Source organism: Chelonoidis abingdonii, chromosome 1 (assembly GCF_003597395.2).
Source record: "Chelonoidis abingdonii isolate Lonesome George chromosome 1, CheloAbing_2.0, whole genome shotgun sequence".
Classification (NCBI taxonomy): Eukaryota; Metazoa; Chordata; order Testudines; family Testudinidae; genus Chelonoidis; species Chelonoidis abingdonii.
This window is the reverse complement of record NC_133769.1, coordinates 69,252,984-69,273,811: the sequence shown is the minus strand read 5'-3', so window position 1 is coordinate 69,273,811 and position 20,828 is coordinate 69,252,984. Positions and strand designations below refer to the sequence as shown.

The window sequence follows — 20,828 nt, the reverse complement described above, 5'->3', positions numbered from 1 at the left end:
GGGGGGACACGCCTCTCTCAGCCCGGGCGGGGCAGCCCCTGCACCCTTTCCCCAGCTTTGCCTGGCTCCGGCGGGCTAACGGGGACCGGCCGGCTTCAGCCCGGCGTAGTGGGAGGGGCAGTGGGACAAGGAGCGCTGAGCCCCTGGAGCCCACGGGCCGTAGCGAGCGGGGCTCTGTCGCCCGTGTCACATGGAGTCTCTGTTTGCTTCCAGGAGGCGGGCAGCCTGTGCCTGGCGCTCCTGCTCCCGATGGTGGCCGGCTTGGAGTTCAGCTATCACCACAGCGAGCAGCTGGAGACCTTCCTGAAGGAGGTGCACCAGCGGCACCCCTCCATCACCGCCCTGCGCAGCATCGGGCGGTCCGTGGCAGGTAGGCTGCTGCTGGGCGAGCTCCGGAGCAGATTGAGACCCGTGTGTGTGTGTCTGTCTGTCTGTCTCTTATAAAATATGTGAAGAGCAGCCAGAATAAAAAGTCAGACGGTGTAAAGATGTTTATCCGTATGTTAATTCATTAACCTATGACGAATGGCTAGTGGGGCAACCCACGCCTGATCTAACTGCGCCTTGATTTATGACTTCTAGCCAAACACTAAATAATTCTCAACTCAGTGTTTTGTGCCCGGGAGCAGATGCTTTGATATTTGACATACTCAGGTAGTTGATTGCAATACAAGTAAAGGGCTTGGCGACTGCTCTATTTCTGTAGTTCCTAGCATCGGTCTACTTAAATCTGCACCTTCAGGGAATTGTGTGTGTTTAGATTGTTACTACAGCTTGAGAGACGCAAACTTCCTCAATGCAGTATTTAGTACAGGGTATATTAAACCACGATGTAATTTCTCCTTTGAAATACTGCTCTGAAGTTAGACAGTTACTGGGTTACAACTTCAAAAATAGAGCTGATCCCAGTATTTTTAAAGTGGGTGTAAGATGTCTAACTTACTAAAAGTCCAAGCCAGTCAAGAGCTACAACAATAATATTGTAATGTGTATTTTCTAATTTATGAATACCCATGCATCCAACGAAGTGGATATTCACCCACGAAAGCTCATGCTTCAATACACCTGTTAGTCTATAAGGTGCCACAGGACTCCTTGCTGCTTTTACAAATCCAGACTAATATCCCTTTGATACTTTAAAGGATATATAGTCTTCCTGGATTCACCCACTAGTCCAACAAATACAAGACTGACTGTAAAAAGTACTTAGGTGCTGAAATCAACACTATTGTATCCCTCATTTAACTCCAACTCTCGAACTCTTTGGGAAAATATAACCAGTTACAGCTTGAGGCTTCTGCCTTTGTTAGATAGATTAGCTTGATTTATGTTTTAGATTTTAGCACTGTCTAAAATACACATAGCTGTGCCTGGGATTTTTTTATTTAAAGAAATTTAAAAACTCAGTTTAATAAGGACATTAGCGCACATCTACATTTATGCACATCTTAAGTGTTCTGAAAAAGAAATTTATGTACAGTCATTTTCATTTGATCAAGGAACAATGAAATTATTCTAAGAAATACGGTATAAAGTTAGAGATGAGGAATTACATTCTTGAGAAACATCTGTTCACATAATCCTGATTAATCTATTTTTGCGTAAGCAAGAGCAATTGTAGCAATGATCAAATCTATGATTATGTTCTAGATAAAGCTGCATCATTATAGGCGGATTAGCATGAAGAATTATAGTAGCTAAGAGTTGCTCCTTCATGTATGGTTAAAAATAAAGGTAAATGTATGCCTTCACATTTTCTGACTGAAACAGTACTTGTCTGGAAGAGAATTTGGTTTTTAAAGTCCAGGCTCTTCTGTTTTGGCTAGATCTCAATCACCATTGCTACTAACTGTGAAAGCAGCTGCCAGACCACTCACTCACTCTTGATTTAAGGAAATAACTGATCAGCAAGTAATGTTAATGCACTTTTAATATTTTTATCTTGAGGGACCTTAACTGTTAACTATAGGGCCAAATCCTGCCTTCATTGCCATCCCAGGACCACACAGGCTTCTATGTGGCAAAACTAAAGTTGAATTTGGACTCGCAAGACTAAACTTTTCTAACTTAAGTTGTTAAAGTATGGCCCCTAAATAAATATTTAGGCATCTGAAAAATCAGACCCCTTCATTTAGAAGAACTGATCACCCACTGCTCCCACTGACTTAAAACCCCAAACTGATCTTTTGTCAGTGAGTAAAGATTACCAAGGATTTTGGCATCCCTTTCCCCTCTCTGCTTAAGCACATGGGAGAAGTGGGAGCCAAAAGTGTTGTCTCAGGAGCGCCCCCCTGCTCTGCCTGCTAAACTTGCATCATGCAAAGTGAAAAGAGAAGCACTTTGCTCCCTGCCCTTCCTAAGCAGAGCAGTGAAAATAGTAGATAGGCACTGAACAATGTATTAATACCACATAAAGCAGGATGGGGCAGACAAATGAAGATGATAGGGGACCCTTGCAGGAGAAGACAGCAGTATTGCATTTTTCATCTACCAGAAGTATTTGGAGGAGTTGGGGGAAGTGGTATCTGGGATTTGGGTGGAGAGAAAGCAAGAAGGTCCTTTCATTCTCAGCAGCCCGCAGAGGATCTCATCCCACTTCCAGTAACAACGGTTAGAAACCTTCCCACATGACCACTAGCAGAGATAACTGGCTTCCAGAATGATGAAACTAGAGCTTACTTTACCCCTTCCCGACATCACTGGATCAACATTAGATTCTGGTATACAGTTTTCTCAAGCTTTTCTTAAGGGAGATGGAACATATATATATCACCCTATATATCCCTGCCAGGATCCTGAGGAAAACTTAAAAACTAAACATCAATCCTCTTCCCCAAGGAAAACGGTCAAGAGATACTTATGGCAACATTAAGGTCCATGGAAAACTAATAGAAGAATTGGTATTATAAAGATACTATACCGATCAGTAGCTACACTAAACATAAAGGAACAGTGTTACTACATGCCATTTCTTATCAATTATCTTATCTGTATCTTTACTTCTACTCACCACTTGACCTAGTGAGATTTCACGCAGATGCTCAATACAATCCCTGTTTACCAGAAACTGGGAGTGGACAATAGGGGATGGATCACTTGATTGCCTGTTCTTCAGAGGGAACAAACAGCACTTGACATTGGCCATTGTCGGAAGACAGAATACTGGGCTAGATGGACCATTGGTCTGACCCAGTATGGCCGTTCTTATGACTAATAGAGCCCTGCACAGATTCAAAAATGTGGATCCACATCCGCCAGAATTAACGTGCATCCGACCCATGATCTGCTAGGCGTCTTTTATGTGTATCCACAGCAGCAAGGCATCTCACAAGGGCTAGCGAAGGTAGTGGGAGAGCGGAGATGAGTGAGCAGGGGGTGGGTCTTGCAGGGAAGAGGCGGCGTAAGGGCGAGGATTGGGGATAAGGGGTGGCACAAGGGTGGGGTCTCAAAGGGAAAACGGCTAGGGGGAAAAGGGTTGTCGCATTGGGTGTTGCCCCGGGGGGCTCACAAGCGACAGCAGCAGCAGTGTGTGTTCCATTACAGCGGGGCTGAGGGGTGGGGTGCTAGGGCTCTGCCCGCTCCAATCCCTGCAGCTGGGGGTGGGGGTGGGGGTCCTGCTGACCAGGAGTCAGCGGGCCGGGCGTGAAGCCAGTGCTACCCGACCAGGCCATGGTCGCTGGGGATGCTGGCGTAGCCCAAGGGGCCCGAGCTGCTGGACAAGAAGTGGTGCGGTGAGTGGGGGCTGGAAATCCCCAATTCCGGCTTCCGCCCAGGCCCAACCACTGGCTGCTGTCCCTGAGCACGTTGTGCTCCTCTGGCTGCCCGAGCCGGACACCGTGGGCCAGGTGCTGCTGGTGAGCAGAGCCCTGCGCGGTTGTATCCACATCCAATACATTATCTGCAAAAATGGTCTGCAGATATGAAGTGGATATCCATGTATTTGCAGGACTCTACTAACAGTTCTTTCTAAACTTGTAGCTCTGTACAATGGCATATACTAAGACCTTATACCAATCTAGTAAAAAACAGGAAAATGAATTGAGGTAATGGGAGGAGGAGGAAAAGGGAATAATTTTCATGCTGTCTTTCAGATCCTGGGCTAGATAAATTTAACATCTTTTGAAGGTGCACAGACCACATCAGTCACTGTTAATTCTACCTTCATCTGTGCAAAATCTTCCCTGGTTTACACTTCCTTCAGTTTTCAGAGTAGGAGCCGTGTTCATCAGTAGGTTTGCATGAGATTTAAGTTAGGGCAGAATTTGGTCTTTATGTTATGATTTTTAGATCCACATGTGGCATTTTGCATTATTTTAGACATGGTGTTTGAACATGTAACTTTATCATTATTACCCTATTTTAATGCATACATGCATAGGGACAGAGTGAGGACCTTATTTTTGGAATGCTGAGCTTCTGAAAATCAGCCCTTAAGATTTACACAGATGTCTTTCTGACTGTAAAGTGACAGCTTCCTAATTTTAATTGCTCTATGGGCCAAATTCTTTCTGCACTTACAATACCATTAATAATGGGAACTGGTGTAACTCAGGGGAGAATTTAACCCATTATCTTTGGTGTCTGTTCACTTTAAATAAAACAAATTCTTCTGCCACACTTAGCTCACTTTTCCAAAGTTATGTAGTGCTAGGTTCTATTCTGTCTCTTGGATCAACAAAATTTATCAGCTAAATTCTGATTGCAGAATTTTTTTACTGGCAATGAGAAAGAACAGAGTTTGTTGTTTTAAATCCCAGGCTGATTTTGCAGTGCTTGCAACTGGAAAAATTCTGTCTGACAAATTACACCTCTACCCCCAATATAACGCGACCCGATATAACACAAATTCAGATATAATGTGGTAAAGCAGTTCTTCGGAGGGGAGGGGCTGTGAGCTCCAGCAGATCAAATCAAGTTCAATATAACGCGGTTTCACCTATAACGCAGTAGGATTTTTTGGCTCCCGAGTACACCGTTATATCGAGGTAGAGGTGTATATGGCAGTCATCAATGATAAATACATAACTTCATCATTTCATTTTCAGGATAATATTTTCTACTAACTGGAATTTATTTATTGAATAGTTACACATTTTATTTTTAGAAACCCAGCACTTATGCCATCTTACTCTGCACTGAATTAATATTCTTATATGATTCTTAGATAAGAATATAGAACATAAGAACGGCCATACTGGGTCAGACCAAAGGTCCATCTGGCCCAGTATCCTGTCTTCTGACAGTGGCCAGTGTCAGGTGCCCCAGAGGATGATTATCTGTTCTGTTCATTTCAAGTGATCCATCCCCTGTTGCCCATTCCCAGCTTCTGGTAAACAGAGGTTAGGGACACCATCCCTGCCCATCCTGGCTGAATTTATCTAGTTCTTTTTTTAACCCTGTTATAGTCTTGGCCTTCACAACATCCTCTGGCAAGGAGTTCTATTAATTTTGTTTGGTGTCCTCTAGTTCATCTGTTATGATAAGGAGTAATAACACTTCCTTATTTACTTTTTCCACACTAGTCATGATTTTATAGACCTCTATCATATCCCCCCCTTAGTTGTCTCTTTTCCAACCTGAAAAGTCCCAGCCTTGTAAATCTCTCCTCATATGGCAGCCATTCCATATCCCTAATCACTTTTGTTGCCCTTTTCTGAACCTTTTCCAAGTCCAATATATCTTTTTTGAGATGGTGCGGCCACATCTGCACATAGTATTCAAGATGTGGGCATACCATGGATTTATATAGAGTCAATATGATATTTTCTACCTTATTATCTATCCTTCTTAATTATGCCCAACATTCTTTCGCTTTTTTGACTGCTGCTGCACATTGAGTGGATGTTTTCAGAGAACTATCCACAATGACGCCAATATCTCTTTCTTGAATGATAACAAAGGATTTAGTGCATAGGTGGGATGACTGAAGAGAGAGAAGCCAAAGTCATAGCTTTTATCCTAAGATTATGTACTGCAGCTTTTATTGGAATTTGAAGGATATTTAACTGTAATTGAGGCACCATTCTTAAACAGAATATTGATCAGCCCAGGAAGGCCTCACTGTGTAATGAGCTCCACATGATGGAAGTGTCCATCCTCACTGAGATCATCGCATGATTGGGGTCATAATGACTAAACAAGCAATGTATGTTCTCTGTAGGGACTGATTAGTAAGGTTACACATTACAATTCTTTAAAACAGATATGTGTAAAGCAGTAATACTGTATTTCATATGCATAATATGGCCAAAGTAGATATTGTATCTTAAACTTGCAAAATATACTTCTAAGCATATGTACAAAAAACCCTCCACACTAAAGAGATAATCAAAAAGTTGTCCCAATATCAAGGACACTACTGAATTAAAGAAATCGATGAAATTCCCATTCCCTCCCTCTGCAAGCAGAGCAGACTCACTGCATGTCCTAAAAGTCAACACCAGCTCTTTTGCAGTATTGTTGTAGCTGTGTTGGTCCCCGGTATGAGAGAGACAAGGTGGGTGAAGTAATATCTTTTATTGGACCAACTTCTGTTGGTTGAAGGTACAAGCTTTTGAGCTAACAGAACTCTTCTTCAGCTTGTACCTCCCTGCCAACAGAAGTTGGTCCAATAAAAGATGCTTCCTCATTTACCCCATCTCTAACAGCAGCTCTGACAGACCAATGGGAAGAATGAATTCTGGGTTGAGAATGCCCTGTTCCCAGTCCCTAGACATTTAAATATGAGAGTTGGGCATCTCAGCTGATATGCTGTCAACATGAAACAAGGAGAGGTTGGATCTAAGGAAGATGTACATAGTGGAAACACCAACATTAATTGCATCTGGACATGAACTGGAAGCCAGCGGAGACTATAGTACACTAGTGTCATGCAAGAAACACTTATAAAGGAGTAGGCAGTCATATTCTGTACAGGTTGCAACTTCAGTGTGGTCCTCAGGTGTAGCTCTCCAAGCAGAGTGCATTGCATTAATCCAGTCTGAAAGTGACACAGGTATGGATAACTGTGGCAAGACCCACATCAGAGAAGAAAAGTCATAATCTCTTAATCAAGAGTATGTATGTTTGTGGCTGGCCACAGTTTCTTCTTATGAGCCAACAAAGTTACCAAGGATCTAGTAGGCACCCTAGATAATTCACCTTACTAACAATGCAGACAAACTCGTTATGTTGAATAAGCAGATACCCAGAGCAGGTGGGGAAAACATGAATTTTGTCAAGTTGGTCATATAGCCCCAATCCCCGGTTAAGTAGTTGGAAAGCTGAAATACTTCACCATCTGGATCTAATGTAAAGGAAACAAAACTGAGTGCTTTTTGCATATTGATGGTCTAAGAGCCCAAGTAGTCTCATTTTTTCCCCTTTCCCCCAATGGCTTTACATACATCCAGTAGCGATTTGATGGGACAGAACTTATCATCCCACATACAGGCTGTGCAGCCAGAAGAGTGGTGAACCAACACTAGTCTATGTGTTGTCAAACAGAAAAGAACCACTCTGTCTAACCTTGTCAGTGTCAGCAAACATGTCAACAAAACACATCAATTTCTTGATCAATGGTATCAAAGGTAGCCAATAGACTGAGATAAATTGGCATGGGTACTTGATTCCTACCCATCACCAAAAGGAGAAAATCGTCCAATGAGGCTTAGGTTGTCTTTATGCTATAGCCAGGTCTAATTCTAGATTTAAAATGCTGTTGATCTCAGGAATGCAGGTGTTTGTGGAACTGATTTACCTCAGCCTTATCAATGACCTTCCAGAAAAAAATGGGTTAGAATAGGGTGGTGACTGCAGAGATAACCCATGTCAAGATTTCACTTCTTATGCAATTGCTTGTTCAAGAGATACTGGTACCATTCTTTACCTGAGAGAGTGTTGACTGTCTCCACCAATAATAGACCTACAATTTCTCTATTTAATTTTTAAGCCAGCCATGAAGGGGGATACAAGTTGACAGACATTGCATGATGGGAAGCTTATTTCCTCCTGAAGTTCATATAAGACAGGAATCTTGAGAAACATGTAGTATTTATTGTTTGGTGTATGTAGTTTGGCAGGGAATGTGTTTTCCTATTTGTTTGAAAAGCACCTAAACACATTTGTAGGTGGCAATATAAAGTGGTCAGAAACAAAACACTGTTTCATTGTGGTGCCCCTAATGTGTATTATTATCTATAATTGGAGATATACCAATCTTCTAGAAGTGGACAGGACCTTGAAAGGTCATTGAGTCCAGCCCCCTGCCTTCACTAGCAGGACCAGTTTTTGCCCCAGGTCACTAAGTGGCCCCCTCAACGATTGAGCTCACAACCCTGGATTTAGCAGGCCAATGCTCAAACCACTGAGCTATCCCTCCACCTGTTGTTTCTTGATTTACACTTAGGCTTTGTCTACACTGGCAAGTGAAAGACAAACTTTTGTTGTTCAGATTTTTTTTAAAAAAAACAAAACAAAACCCACACACACGGTCCCAAAAGACAAAAGTTTTGCCGACAAGCACCAGTGTGAACAGCGCTTTGTCGGCAGGAATACTCTCCTGTTGACAAAGGTAATGCCACTCATTGGGGGTGGAAGTTTTTTGTTGGAATCAGAGCTTTCTCCTGACAACTAATAATGGCTGCACCATGTGCCTTTTAGCAGCCTGGCTGTAGTGGCACAGCTGTGTCGCTAAAAGCTGTGTAGTATAGACACAGCCTAAGTCCCTTACCCTAAGAGTTTAGTCTTTGTGTTATGCATTTGTCCACTGACTAGCACAATGGGCTCCTGTTCCATGACTGGGGCTCCTAGGCACTACTGCATTATACATCGTATTATTAGTGGTGAATCAGAGTAATTGCTGCTTTATTCACCTACATAAATAAATATAACAAAAAAGATAATTTCTTAATTAAAACCAAATCTGTAGTTGGTTTCCATTACTTTCTACCTCCTGCAAAGTGGAGTATGCCTGTAGCTCTCCAGTGCCAGGCAGCTTTAATTGCCTCACTGAGTAGAGAGTTTGTTAAGAGAGAAATCACTCACACTTCAAAATTAGAGTGGCCCAGACACTGCCCTTAGTTTATAGACTTGTGAACCACCACTCAGTAGAGCAAATGGCAAGGCCTTGTCAATCTGTTTCAGCTGTGTAACATTTTGACTTTAATAGAGGTACTCTGAATTTATGCCAGAGTCACAAGATTTGGAAGACTTTCAGAGTGTAACTGAGGCCCAATGTTGAGGGGAAAATATTCCAGTTTGTTCAGTAGTTTCTAGTAAGTAACACAAACTTATTTCTTTCCTGGTAACATATCATAATGGCATAACCCTATATCTTTCCTTAGTATTGTTACTTTGCCATCACTCTAAAAATGTTGCAAACTTGTGGATCTTACAAGGTCTTGATAATAGGTAAATAATCTTTGTATGAATATAGTTAAGATGAGCAAAATTGCAATACCCCTGAGAGAAGTAGTTAAGTCAACTGACGCCCCAGTATAGACACTAATAGGTCAGTGGAAGAATTCTTCCATCAACTTAGCTACTGCTTTTTGGGGGGAGAGATGGAGCGTCTCTGTAGCAAGTGTCTACACTATAGTGCAGTGGCATAGCTGCAGCATTGCATCTGTATCTGTACTGTATTTGAATCTAATGAATAAGTGATCAAACAGGAAATAAAAAACAGGACACAGAGTCTAGTTTATTTGTATTGCAGTACCACCTACGAATCCTAATCTGAAAGTACATTGCACAGCAGCTGGGAGATGTAATTCTCATTTTGAATGGATGAACGGGCGCTACTTCTGCTCAAGCTAGCACATAAAAATAACTGCGTGGTGGCCGCGGTGGCTCAGGCTAGTGGTTTGAGTACAATCCCGCCCAAGTACAAGTACCCAAGCCACTACCCATGCCACAGTGGCCACACTGCTGTTTTCAGGCACAGGCTCACATGTGTATATCTACCCAAGATGGGAATTACACCTCACAGCTGCTGTGTAGATGTACCCATAGAATGAGACCTTAGTGTGCTAGGCACTGTACAAACACAGAACCAAAAAAATATGTTTCTCTATAGCACTCATTTTTAAAAGTAGCTAAATGCTGTGTCTGGTGAAAGCTCCTCATCACACAGCCATCTCAACTGTTACCCGTATGTGTGTACCCCATAAAAGCAGTTCTTTAACTTTAAGACTGATCAGTTTGTTAGTGAGTTTCTGGCTGACTTAAGGGTTTGTTTGTTTGTTTGTTTTTAAAAGAAAAAGTCCACAGGGAACAACGCCTACTGAGAAAATGATGCAAATCTTTTCCCTTGGATACATGGTGTGAATCACATTCCTGTATATTAGAATCTTATCTTCTCTTGTTTCATTTGACTGCTTAATAGAGACATGGCTTTTCTCTCCTGTCACTGGTCCTTGATAGCACATTTCCCCCCAAATTGATCTTAAACTGGTATTTCACAGAACTAGTTAGACATGACACAAGATGCATGGATAACGTTGTTATTCAGGTTTTCAGTGTTCGTTCTAAATGGAACATTTTACACATCAGTGGGCTCTGAATCAGGCCCTCATAAAAGTGAGGCATTCTAAAAATTGTTATGATGTTTTAGTTGAACTTTTGCCCACTCTCCCTGAGGATAGTGGCGCTCCTGGTACTTCCTCTTTTTCCTGCCTCTTTCCCTTTAGCTTTATCGCCCCTCCCAGCTAGCATTGCTCTGGTCTTTGTCAGTGCCTGTGGCATTAAAGTACATGTTAACAAGATTCCAGATAATGCATAAATGTTAATTTTAAAACCAAATGGGTAAGTGAGTTTGACATATTAACAGCCTTATGAAATCTTGTTGTGATGTATTCAGTGTGTTGCAGAAGCAGAAAGGAGTTAAAAACAGAGGAAAAAGACCTTTTAAGACTTGTCTAGGCTAAACTAAAAGGTGGATTGTTTTGGGGGTTTTTTAAATATATTTATTAGCTCTTTAAAACCATTGGCTCTAGGCTGGAATTCACCTCTACAAGCCATGTTAAAACACAACTTATCCTGTCTTCACCAGACTTTTATGACATGTTAGTTAAAACGTTTTAGCGAATACATTTTAAAATACACCTTTTAGACCAATATTGAAATGTACTGAGGGATTTCATTAGACTGAATCTTACATTTGAAACCTGTAGTTTTCTAGGGCCTATGCATATCTCCTATACCTATTTGTAGGAAGAAAAAATACAGCAGTTTACCTCTGGTAATCATTTCAGTGACTGTGATAACTTGACTCACACAAGTCTTGAGGACTGCTAAGGATAACAGATTGTGAGAAATACAGGGTGTTACCTGGCTGTAATTGTTTCATGAAGTTTTATAGGCCTTTGTAGCCTATCAGTATGACTGCAATTTTTATGTGCATGATTTATAAAGGTTATATTTTGTTGTTTATGTCCCCTGTCATCATGGTGAGTAAAGCTTGTTAGGAAATTCCTCTCCTCTTCCCCCAAATGTGAAACAGTTTTGTTTTCATTTTGTATGGGGGGGAGAGTGTAGAAAACTTTAAAAAATGGTTTGGGGGGGCTGTTGACAAATGGATATTTTTCCATAAAATTAGTTGTTTTTTCCCCAAAAAAATCCATTTTCAATTTAAAATGTTGATGGAAGATTTTCATAGAGTTTCAGTTGTGAATCTAAACTGGATAATGACTTTATCTAGAATGTTACAATGGGAAGCATGTCCTCTTAAAATGGTACTTACAAGAGGAGACTGTAATTGTTCCCTTCTAAATATGGAGGTGCAGCTTGCCTATCTTTATCCAAACAAAATCAGCCTCGATGAGCCACCCTTTTGTACTGAAGATAAGGGTGACTACAGGCCATATAGCACTCCCTAATCTGCATTTAGCCCACAAACTGCACTTTGCCCATCTGTTATAGTAACATAGAAGAGCAATATTGTTCACTCAAGCATAAGGGAGAGAAAAAAACTAACCTGGCAAAAACAAACCATGCCCTTCTATTTGTGTAGAACCAGCATCTACTATAGAAATATTTAGGTTATCAGTTTTTAAATGACCAAGACTGAACCAGTTCAAGCTCTTTAAAAAAAAAAATAAAAAAAAAAAAATCATCCAGATCATTAAAATGGAGTCATTCCAAACTAGTATATGGAAAGTCCCATTATCCCTTTTTGAGATAGAAACAAGCCTGGAGTGGATCTCCTAACTACATCCATGTACAGGCATGTCAGGCCACCCCTTCTGTCTGCTGTGCTTGGGAGAAGCCAGGGATTTTAAACTTACAAAAGCCCTTTTTCCCCCATAAGCAAGATCCTTACAGCTTTTTATGTCTTGTTTGCTGATAAGAATGAGCAGGCAAAGCAAGTGGATAGTACAATTCTCACCTGTGAACCAAAACACAGCTGGTGAAATTAACAACCCCAAAAGTCTTGTGAAACTCAAAAACAATAATTTTTATTGTATCATGCATTTTTATTTGTGCCAACATCCTTAACTGATGCTAGAAAGTAAATATGTAATGTCTGTAAAAGAACTGGGGTTTAACAACATGGAACAAACAGGCCACGGCAATTTTTTTTCTCTTATAAAGTGCCACTTCCTGGAGTGCTATAGTGGAGTTCCTAATGACTCAAATAAAAAGTCTGTCATCGAACAATATTTCTTCTTCTTACACCTAGCAAGTACACTGATAATTCAGTGAGAGTAGAATGAGATAGTCCATTTGTGGGTTACTCCTCACTGGGGGCACATTAGGTCTGTGCTCCATGATCTGCTCTGCCTTTAAACTCATATCCATGGGAAATTTATGGTGTTAACTTTTGCAGGGCTTTATAAGAAAAATCATGTTCTGGTTATCTCAGACTGGCTCTCTCCCTGTGCAACACCACAGCATGTGAGATCAGCTGAGACACCAAAGATAAAACAAACACATACACTCTGGTTTAATCATGAAGAAGTTTTCAGTGAAGGGTCCTCCACTGTGAAATTAGCTTCAGCCATCAAACTGCCAGAGCCTAGATTTGTTGACCTTCAGGTCACGTTACAAGGTCCATCTGTTTTTTGTTGTTGTTGTTTTCATACCTGGAAGGAGATGAGATGAAAGCAATATGTGGTCACTTTTTTAAAAGCTGTTTGTATAACAGTGATCTTATTTGTGTATTAGGTTTTTATAAAGCATGTACATGCACCCATTTAGACACATAAAGTATGTGAGCAGAAACTAAATTAGAATCTGTACCTACGCACTGTTTTGTCTCAGATCCTCCCGTTTGTCTTCATTTCTCTTGCCTTTAAGAGGAGAACAATGTTTTTATAGTCACTGATCAGGGCGATGAGGTGCCTGCTCCAAATGGCTAGAACAGCTGCTTTCTCTCACCCGGTCAAGCAATGGGGGTAAGAAAACAACTGCATTTTCTAGACCACTGCCAGAAGCCTCTGTCCATCTCTGGACTGCTCACAAAGCCACAAGGGTTTTCCCTCTATGGAATGCTAAAAGTGAAGCTGTTGCTCCAGGTGGATTCCCTTGTTAATCCCCAGCTCTGTGTTTAGGCCACTGAGATCTGTATTCATGTGTGTGTCTCTTTCAGTGAGCATGAATTGAATCCATTTTATTATATTACATCACATACAGTTACAATTTGTACTATTCTCCTGAGAGCTCCAGGGCTGCCTCCAGCTTTTCTGCTCCCCCAAGCAGCAAAAAAAAAAAAAAAAGACGAGCGGCGGCACTTTGGTGGCAGCTCAATCATGCCGCTTCTTTGGCAGCAGTTTGGTCGTGGGTCGTCCCTCTCTTCCTCTTTGGCAGCAATTTGGCGGCAGCTCAAGAAGGAAGAGAGGGAATGAGGGACCCGCCGCCGAATTCCCGCTGAAGACCTGGATATGCTGCCCCGAAACCAGACGGAGTGCCGCCCTTTGAATTGGCCGCCCCAAGCACCAGCTTCCTACTCTGGTGCCTGGAGCCGGTCCTGGGGCATTCACATCTTGCCTGTCTCAATACAAATGGTCCTGAGACGGCTATTCTTGGTAACACGAGTCAGAAGTTGACAAGTCACTGGAGAGTAGAGGCCTAGATTTTTTCAAAAGGCTAGTTTCCTTTTTGTAGGTGGAAATAGAGTGATTATCTATGCAAATGCTGACAGTGATGGATTAGTACGTCTGCATGTACCTATACTTGTCTTCAAACTCCATGTTGTTTTGTGAGGGATAATTTGATTGTAAACCAGTTCTGTGCCTTCACCTGGGCATTGTAGCCACCTGAAACACACAGGGAGTGTCAGGAGAAATATTGGACCTAGCAGAGGGCTAACAATGGAGAGTGGATGACCCATGGACAAAAGCTATGATCCACAAAAGTACTTAGGGGCCTAAATGCCAGTTTTAGGCTTCACTGCATTGCTCAAAACTCCCCCCAGTCCCTGCAGAGGCCAAGCTCACTTGTTGCCTAAGTTTTCAGGGTAAAATTTCTCAGCTCCTAAGTTTCTGATTCTGGGCTTGCACATTGTTGCTGTGTCTAAGTATCTGGATGCCTGTGTCCTACCTAAGCCCCACAGTGAGCCACCAATTAACAGGAGACAGCCGATGTTCATCTGCCTATCTCACCTGTGACACCTGATCATTAGGTGTGCTTGGAGGCTGCCTAGTGGATTATAGTCCATTCAAAATCTGGCCAGAGGAAGAGGAAGAGGCTGTGCTGCCAACCTTGTAACTTTTTAGCTCAATGGCTAGAGCACTCACCTGGGATGTGCCAGAGGGGGAGAAGGGATTTGAACATGGATCTCTCACCTCTTTTCTTCTCTTCAGGCAGGGGGGAAATTGAACCTTGGTCTTCCACCTCCCAGTTGAATGCTGTAGCCACTGGGCTACAAGTTATAAGGTGGGTACCACTTCCTTCTCCCTCAGCTGTTTAGTGTTGAATGAGGCAGGGGCCTAACTCATTCCTGCAAGAAACTGCTTAGGTGAGTCAACTGACTCAGGCTTTCACTCTGGGGCTAAAAATAGCAGGGTAGACAAGTGGGACTGGGCTCTGAAATCCAGGGAGCGTGAGCCCAAATATCTGCACTGCTATTTTTAGCGCCACAACGCAAGCCTGAGTCAGTTGACCTGGGCTCTGAGACTCTTGCGGCAGGTCTTTGTTTGCAGTGGAAACATACCCTTAGGCACCTCTCTTTGTGAGAGTGCCTATCTCTTCCCGTTCATTGTGTGAGAAGCCTAGGCACCTAACCTCCGGTATTGTGGATCACAGTGATTTTCCTGTTACTTTCTAAGTGACTAAAAGTTAGGTGTTGCAACACTGAGCATCACAATGCCTAAGTCCCTTTGTGGATCCAGGCAGGGGTGCCATTTCAAACTTGGGGGAGGCAACTTTAACTGTGATTCCAGGGGCTATTTAGGCACCTGAAAACTAGTTTTTTTTGAAGATGGGGGGGGTGGGGCACAAACAAAAATTATAATGCAAAGGGGGAGTTCAGCTCAAAAAGTTTGAAACCCACTCAGGGTGCAGGCAGGGTGTATAGCTCAGGCTGCAGGGAGGGACTGTCCGGAGAGGGGTGTAGCCCAGTGTCCAGGCAGAGGGTAGCTAGGGCCTGTGTGCTGGGACTCAGGAGGGGCATAGCTCAGGATGCAGGGTGGGGCTCTGTCTGAGGGGGTGCTGCTGCTGAGGGACCAACCATGCACTCAGCCCCCCGGTGACATAGTGGGGGCAGCTCCGAGGTAGGGTTGCCAACTTTCTGATTGCAGAAAACTGAACACCCTTGCCCCACCCCTGATCACTCAGTCCCTCCCATCCCTTGCTCACTTGCTCATCTTCACTGGGCTAGGGCAGGGTGTTGGGGTGAGGGCTCCGCATGGGGGTGCAGGTGCTGGGGTGAAGTCAGAAATGAAGGGTTCAGGGTGCATGAGGGGGATCTGGCCTGGGGCAGAGGGTTGGGGTGTGTGAGGAGGTGAGGACTCCAGCTGGGGGTGCAGACTCTGGGGTGGGGCCAGGGATGAGGGGCTTGGGGTACAGGAGGGGGGTTAGGGCTGGGACTGAGGGATTTGGAGTGCAAGAGGGGGTGCAGGTTTTAGGAAGGAGTTTGGGTGCAGAAGGGGGCTTAGTGCTGGGGTGGGGGTCCAGGCTCTGGCCGGTCGGAGCTTACGGGCTCCCGGAAGTGGCCGTCATGTACGGCTCCTAGGCTGAGGAGCCAGGGGGATCTGTGCATTGCCCATGCTTACAGGTGCCGCCCCAGAGCTCCCATTGACTGGGCCAATGGGATCTGCAGAGCTGGCACTCAGGCTGCCCCTGCACTTAGGAGCCGGACATTCCAGCTGCTTCTGGGGAGCTGTGTGGAGCCAGAGTAGGCAGGGAGCCTGCCTTAGCCCTGCTGCACCACTGACCAGACTTTTAGCGACCCAGTCAGCACTGCTGACCGGAACTGCCAGGGTCCCTTTTTGACTGGGTGTTCCAGCTGAAAACTGGATGTGTGGCAACCCTACTCTGGGGGCTGGGGCAAGGGGCATGCTCTGCCCACCCAGGGACACAAGAGGTGGTGGGAGGGGGACACCCTGACATCAGGCCCTGCCCAGCTCTGCACAGCAGATCAGGCTCTCAGTCACAAGCGGCACTCCATGGTGGGGGTGGGGTAGGGGCAGGGCAGCGGATGCAGATGGCAGCAGAACATGGCTGCATCTTCCCTCCTGCTGCAAACTTCACCCATATATGGTAGAAAATTTGGGGGGGGGGGACGACAGTTCCCCTTCTTCCCTGCCACCCCCAAAACCACCCTAAATGTTACCTTTGATCTGGGCAGAAGAGCTGGCCACTGCCAAAGGAAACCGGCTCTTCCAAGTGGGCTGTAACAAAGCAATAGATTACCTGATGGAGGAACTGAAACTGACCAGGCATATCACTTGGCAGAGGGGATTAGAAACTATAAAAGGACAAGGTCTCTCAATGACCAGAACAAGAAGACAGGATTGAACAGGAGGAATGGGTATGGCAGGGCAGAATCTTGCGGTCTCTGAACAGACACTGACCAAATCCCAAAGGACTGTTGGAGTGATTAGGAAACTGAGGCAGGGATTTGTGTGCAGGTTTTGTTGTCTTTCCATATATAGTTCCTTGGCTTTTCTGTGAGTAAAGTGTGATTGGTTTAGAATTCTTTTTGTAAAATCTCTGGGTTCTTACTTCAACTACGCATCCCTGAAGAAGTGTTAAACTATAAAGCAGAATACCTATGAGGATCAAGCTCTGGAAAGGGTGTTCTTGTTCTTGAGTGACTGGGGTGTCTTTGGAGGCTTAGGGCAGTTGAACTGTGGGGTGCCATTCCCTGGAAGTGGTATCAGACAGAGCATGTGCCTGAGAGGCCACAGGCTGTGGCTGAAGTCTTCTGAGGTCCAGTGGGATTGTGGAAGCACATAGATCCAGTGTTTGGATACAGCCAGAGCAGCCTGGTGAATATCCATGAGGGAGAGCTCAACCAGGTCTGTAATGGACACTAACATTTGCACAGGAAGTTATTTTGAAGAGAAAATCGCCTTTCTGAAAAGGGAGATCAGGTTGCAGTGCGTCCAGATCAGTGGCTCTCAACCTTTCCAGCCTAGTGTACCCCTTTCAGGAGTGTGATTTGTCTTGCATACCCCAAGCTTCACCTCACTTAAAAACAACTTGCTTGCAAATCAGACACAAACATACAAAAGTGTCACAACACACTACTACCAAAAAATTGCTTACTTTCTCATTTTTACCATATCATTATAAATCAATTGGAATATAAATATTGTACTTACATTTCAGTGTATAGTATAAAGAGCCATATAAACAAGTCATTGTCTGTATGAAATTTTAGTTGTACTGATTTCGCTAGTACTTTTTATGTAGCCTGTTGTAAAACTAGGCAAATATCCAGATGAGTTGATTTACTCCCTGGAAGACCACTACGTATCCCCAGGAGTATGCACACCCTGGTTGAGAACGACAGTTCTAGAAATCTGGGCTATAGTGTCATTCACTAATCCTTTCATCAACCCTCCACACCAGCCACTGGGCCTTGAAGGACTTGTGTATTCATTCACAACTGTTAGTTTGTCTGTGGGTGTCTAGAGAGATGAATCTACTTGAATAAAGGTAATCCTAGGGTAACACACCTAGGAACTTCAAGCATGGCTAATGGATTCTTTCACATGTGCTCTCATCTAGTCACAGGGATACTCCTGGTACAAGTTCAGACCACAATGGATTGTATATTCATAAAGAATTGACTGGATGTGGTAGTATTTTGCCAGTTGTGCTTTCCAATCCTGGCAGCACAAAACTAGGTTAAAGTACAAAGCTCACTTTGATACACACTAACTTCAGACTGATATCTCAAAACCAAGGGGAAACAAAGGACACTAGAATGTGTCTCTGAGTGTGACAAAGAGCTGTGTTATACTGTTTGTTATAGGCAGCCATAGTGCTTAGAATTTAGTTACTGTAGAAATTGTTAAAGACAAGTTGTCTTTGCTAAAAGACTGTCATGAATACTCCTTAAAGGATATGAGATCTTGTTTCCCATTTCAATGACAGAATCTGAGAGCAGCTGTTCAAATTTAAAATGTTGTTGTTTCTAGTTCATTTAATTATTTAGGACTATGTTCGTATGGATCAGACTTTTTAAATTCCAATTTAAAAACATCTCTTGTCATTTTCACAAAATTCTGCTAAATAAGGCTAAACGGTGACTGAATTCATAACACCAACATACTTGCGATGATATCTTGAACGTAGGGCTTCCTGTTTTAACAAAACAGGTTGTTCTAGATATTGTTGAGTGCCAACAGCATGGCTGTATACAGGCAATAAAGAGTGTCTTTCCCAGAGAGCTTTGTTAACTATTCATTAGGGCACTGAAATTGTCTGACATGGATCTGTGATGTTTGAGGCACCTGCAGTTTTAGTTCATTTAGCTCCAAGGATTCCAGGACGTGCAGTGCAGTGCTGATGCATGCCTGTGTTACCCATGAAGTAACATTAAACTTCATGTTAATCTGTTTGTTAATTCTCATTATGCAGTGCTATGCTCAAACTCATTCTAATCCTGTTGCTCTGGCCAGTGTAGATCACACCAAAAACTCATTTGTTCATAATGTAATGAGTCTTCGCTTGGCAGCATTTGATCAGTTAATTTCAAACCTGTGTAAATTAAAAAAATTAATATAGTGATAACTCTTGCCCTTAGCAATTTTTCTGTACTAATCACACAGCAATTTCACACTTCTCACAAAAAAGGGCAATAGATTAGAACTCCTACTGTGTATTGTTAGATGCATCACATGTACATTTAAGAGCTCTTCACTTGTAGAAAGTATGTTGTTGGGTTTTTTTTAGCAACTTGCAATCCCAGAAATAGAACTAAGTAAACAGACTGATTACAGTAGAGATACAAGGCTTTTTGTTGTACATAACAAGATCCCGTTCAGCCTTAACTTGCTTTTCTATGTATCTATGGTGTTCTATTCCCATCACATTACATGATAGTTGTGTTTTTAAAACACATTTGAATCAAAAAAATCATATTGCAGAGATTGTACTAGATGCAAGCAATTTTTACTGCTATTATGCATTGAAGGACATACTTGGTACAGGTATAGTAACTGGCATTTGTGCCAACATTCAAGTTGGCTATGTGGATATTTGAGGGTTTACAATGCTATTCCTGACTCTAAAGGAGCAGGATTACTCTGGGCCTGGGCACCTCATAATTAAACAGAGGATACAATATAAAACTATTTAGAACTTTGAGACATGCACCGTAGCCCTGAAGCACATGACTGCCTCTACTTGGAGTCCTAACGGACAGCCCTAAGATGTTACTTTGGTGGACATGGAGCTGCTGTGTAATAATTTATTGAATGCTGTATAACTTAAGCCCAGTATAGGTATACAGTAACTAGTGGAGTTTCCCCAGTGGGTGTATTTAGTTTAATAGGGGGCTGTTGGAAAAACAAGCAGGAAGGCAACACAAGCTAGATAAGCTGTGTCTCAAACATACTTGGTGATGATTACAAAACAATGGCTGAGCTATTAGTGGTCGGGTGTCCAGACAGCAAATCTGAAAAACCAGAGCAAGGGATGGGGGGTAATAGGATAATAAGAAAAAGACCCAAAAATCGGGACTGTCCCTATAAAATCAAGTCCAGCCAAAGTTATACACACTGTCTTGCCAAGACTGGGACCGAGAGAATAAAGGGTTGCTAAATGGTTAAAAAGAGACTCTGGAGAGAGTGAGGGGTGAGCTGTTCATTCAAAGAACCCACTGACAAGAACAGACATCCCCTGCAGGAGTGTCTGAAGCAGTTGTGGCTTCCAGGGGATGGTAAGCCTTTAGGAAGACATAAGTTTTAATATTTTAAGATCTTTTTATCTGGAATGCTTTGGTTCTAAATAAATAGTACTGTGTTTTAAAAGGCTGTCTGATCAGCAGGGCTGTCCTTAGCTTTTCTGGGGCTCTATGCGGGGGGGGAGTAGGGGGGAGAAGCAGGCCTTTGCAAGGGGAACTGGCTGACTTGGAGGACAGGGGGGAACCACCCCCCCAGCCAGGGCCGGCGCTTCCATTTAGGCGACCTATGCAGTCGCCTAGGGCGCCAGGATTTGGGAGAGTGGCATTTTGCCACTCTCTGCGGCAATTCACCGGCGGGGGATCCTTCCGCGCTCTGGGTCGTCGTCGGCAATTCTGCAGCGGGTCCTTCACTCGCTCCGGGACCCGCCGCCGAAGTGCCCCGAAGACCGGGAGCGCGGAAGGACCCCTGTCTGGGGCGCCAAAACCCTGGCACCGCTCCTGCCCCCAGCACTCACCAGCAGCACGGCTGGGACTGGGTTGCTGCACTTCCTGC

General features: G+C 43.4%; 1 protein-coding gene across 2 annotated transcripts in view; it reads left to right on the top strand.

Annotated features, from left to right (window-relative positions):
- The first annotated feature begins 242 nt into the window (after positions 1 to 242).
- The window catches only part of CPM (carboxypeptidase M), a 79,796-nt gene continuing 59,210 nt past the window's right edge, over positions 243 to 20,828 (top strand). For both annotated transcript variants that reach the window (XM_032796515.2, XM_075066340.1), the window contains exon 1: positions 243 to 370. In XM_032796515.2, coding sequence (XP_032652406.2) covers positions 250 to 370 — 121 coding nt within the window. In that variant the 5' untranslated portion in view covers positions 243 to 249. The remainder of the gene's footprint in view (positions 371 to 20,828) is intronic.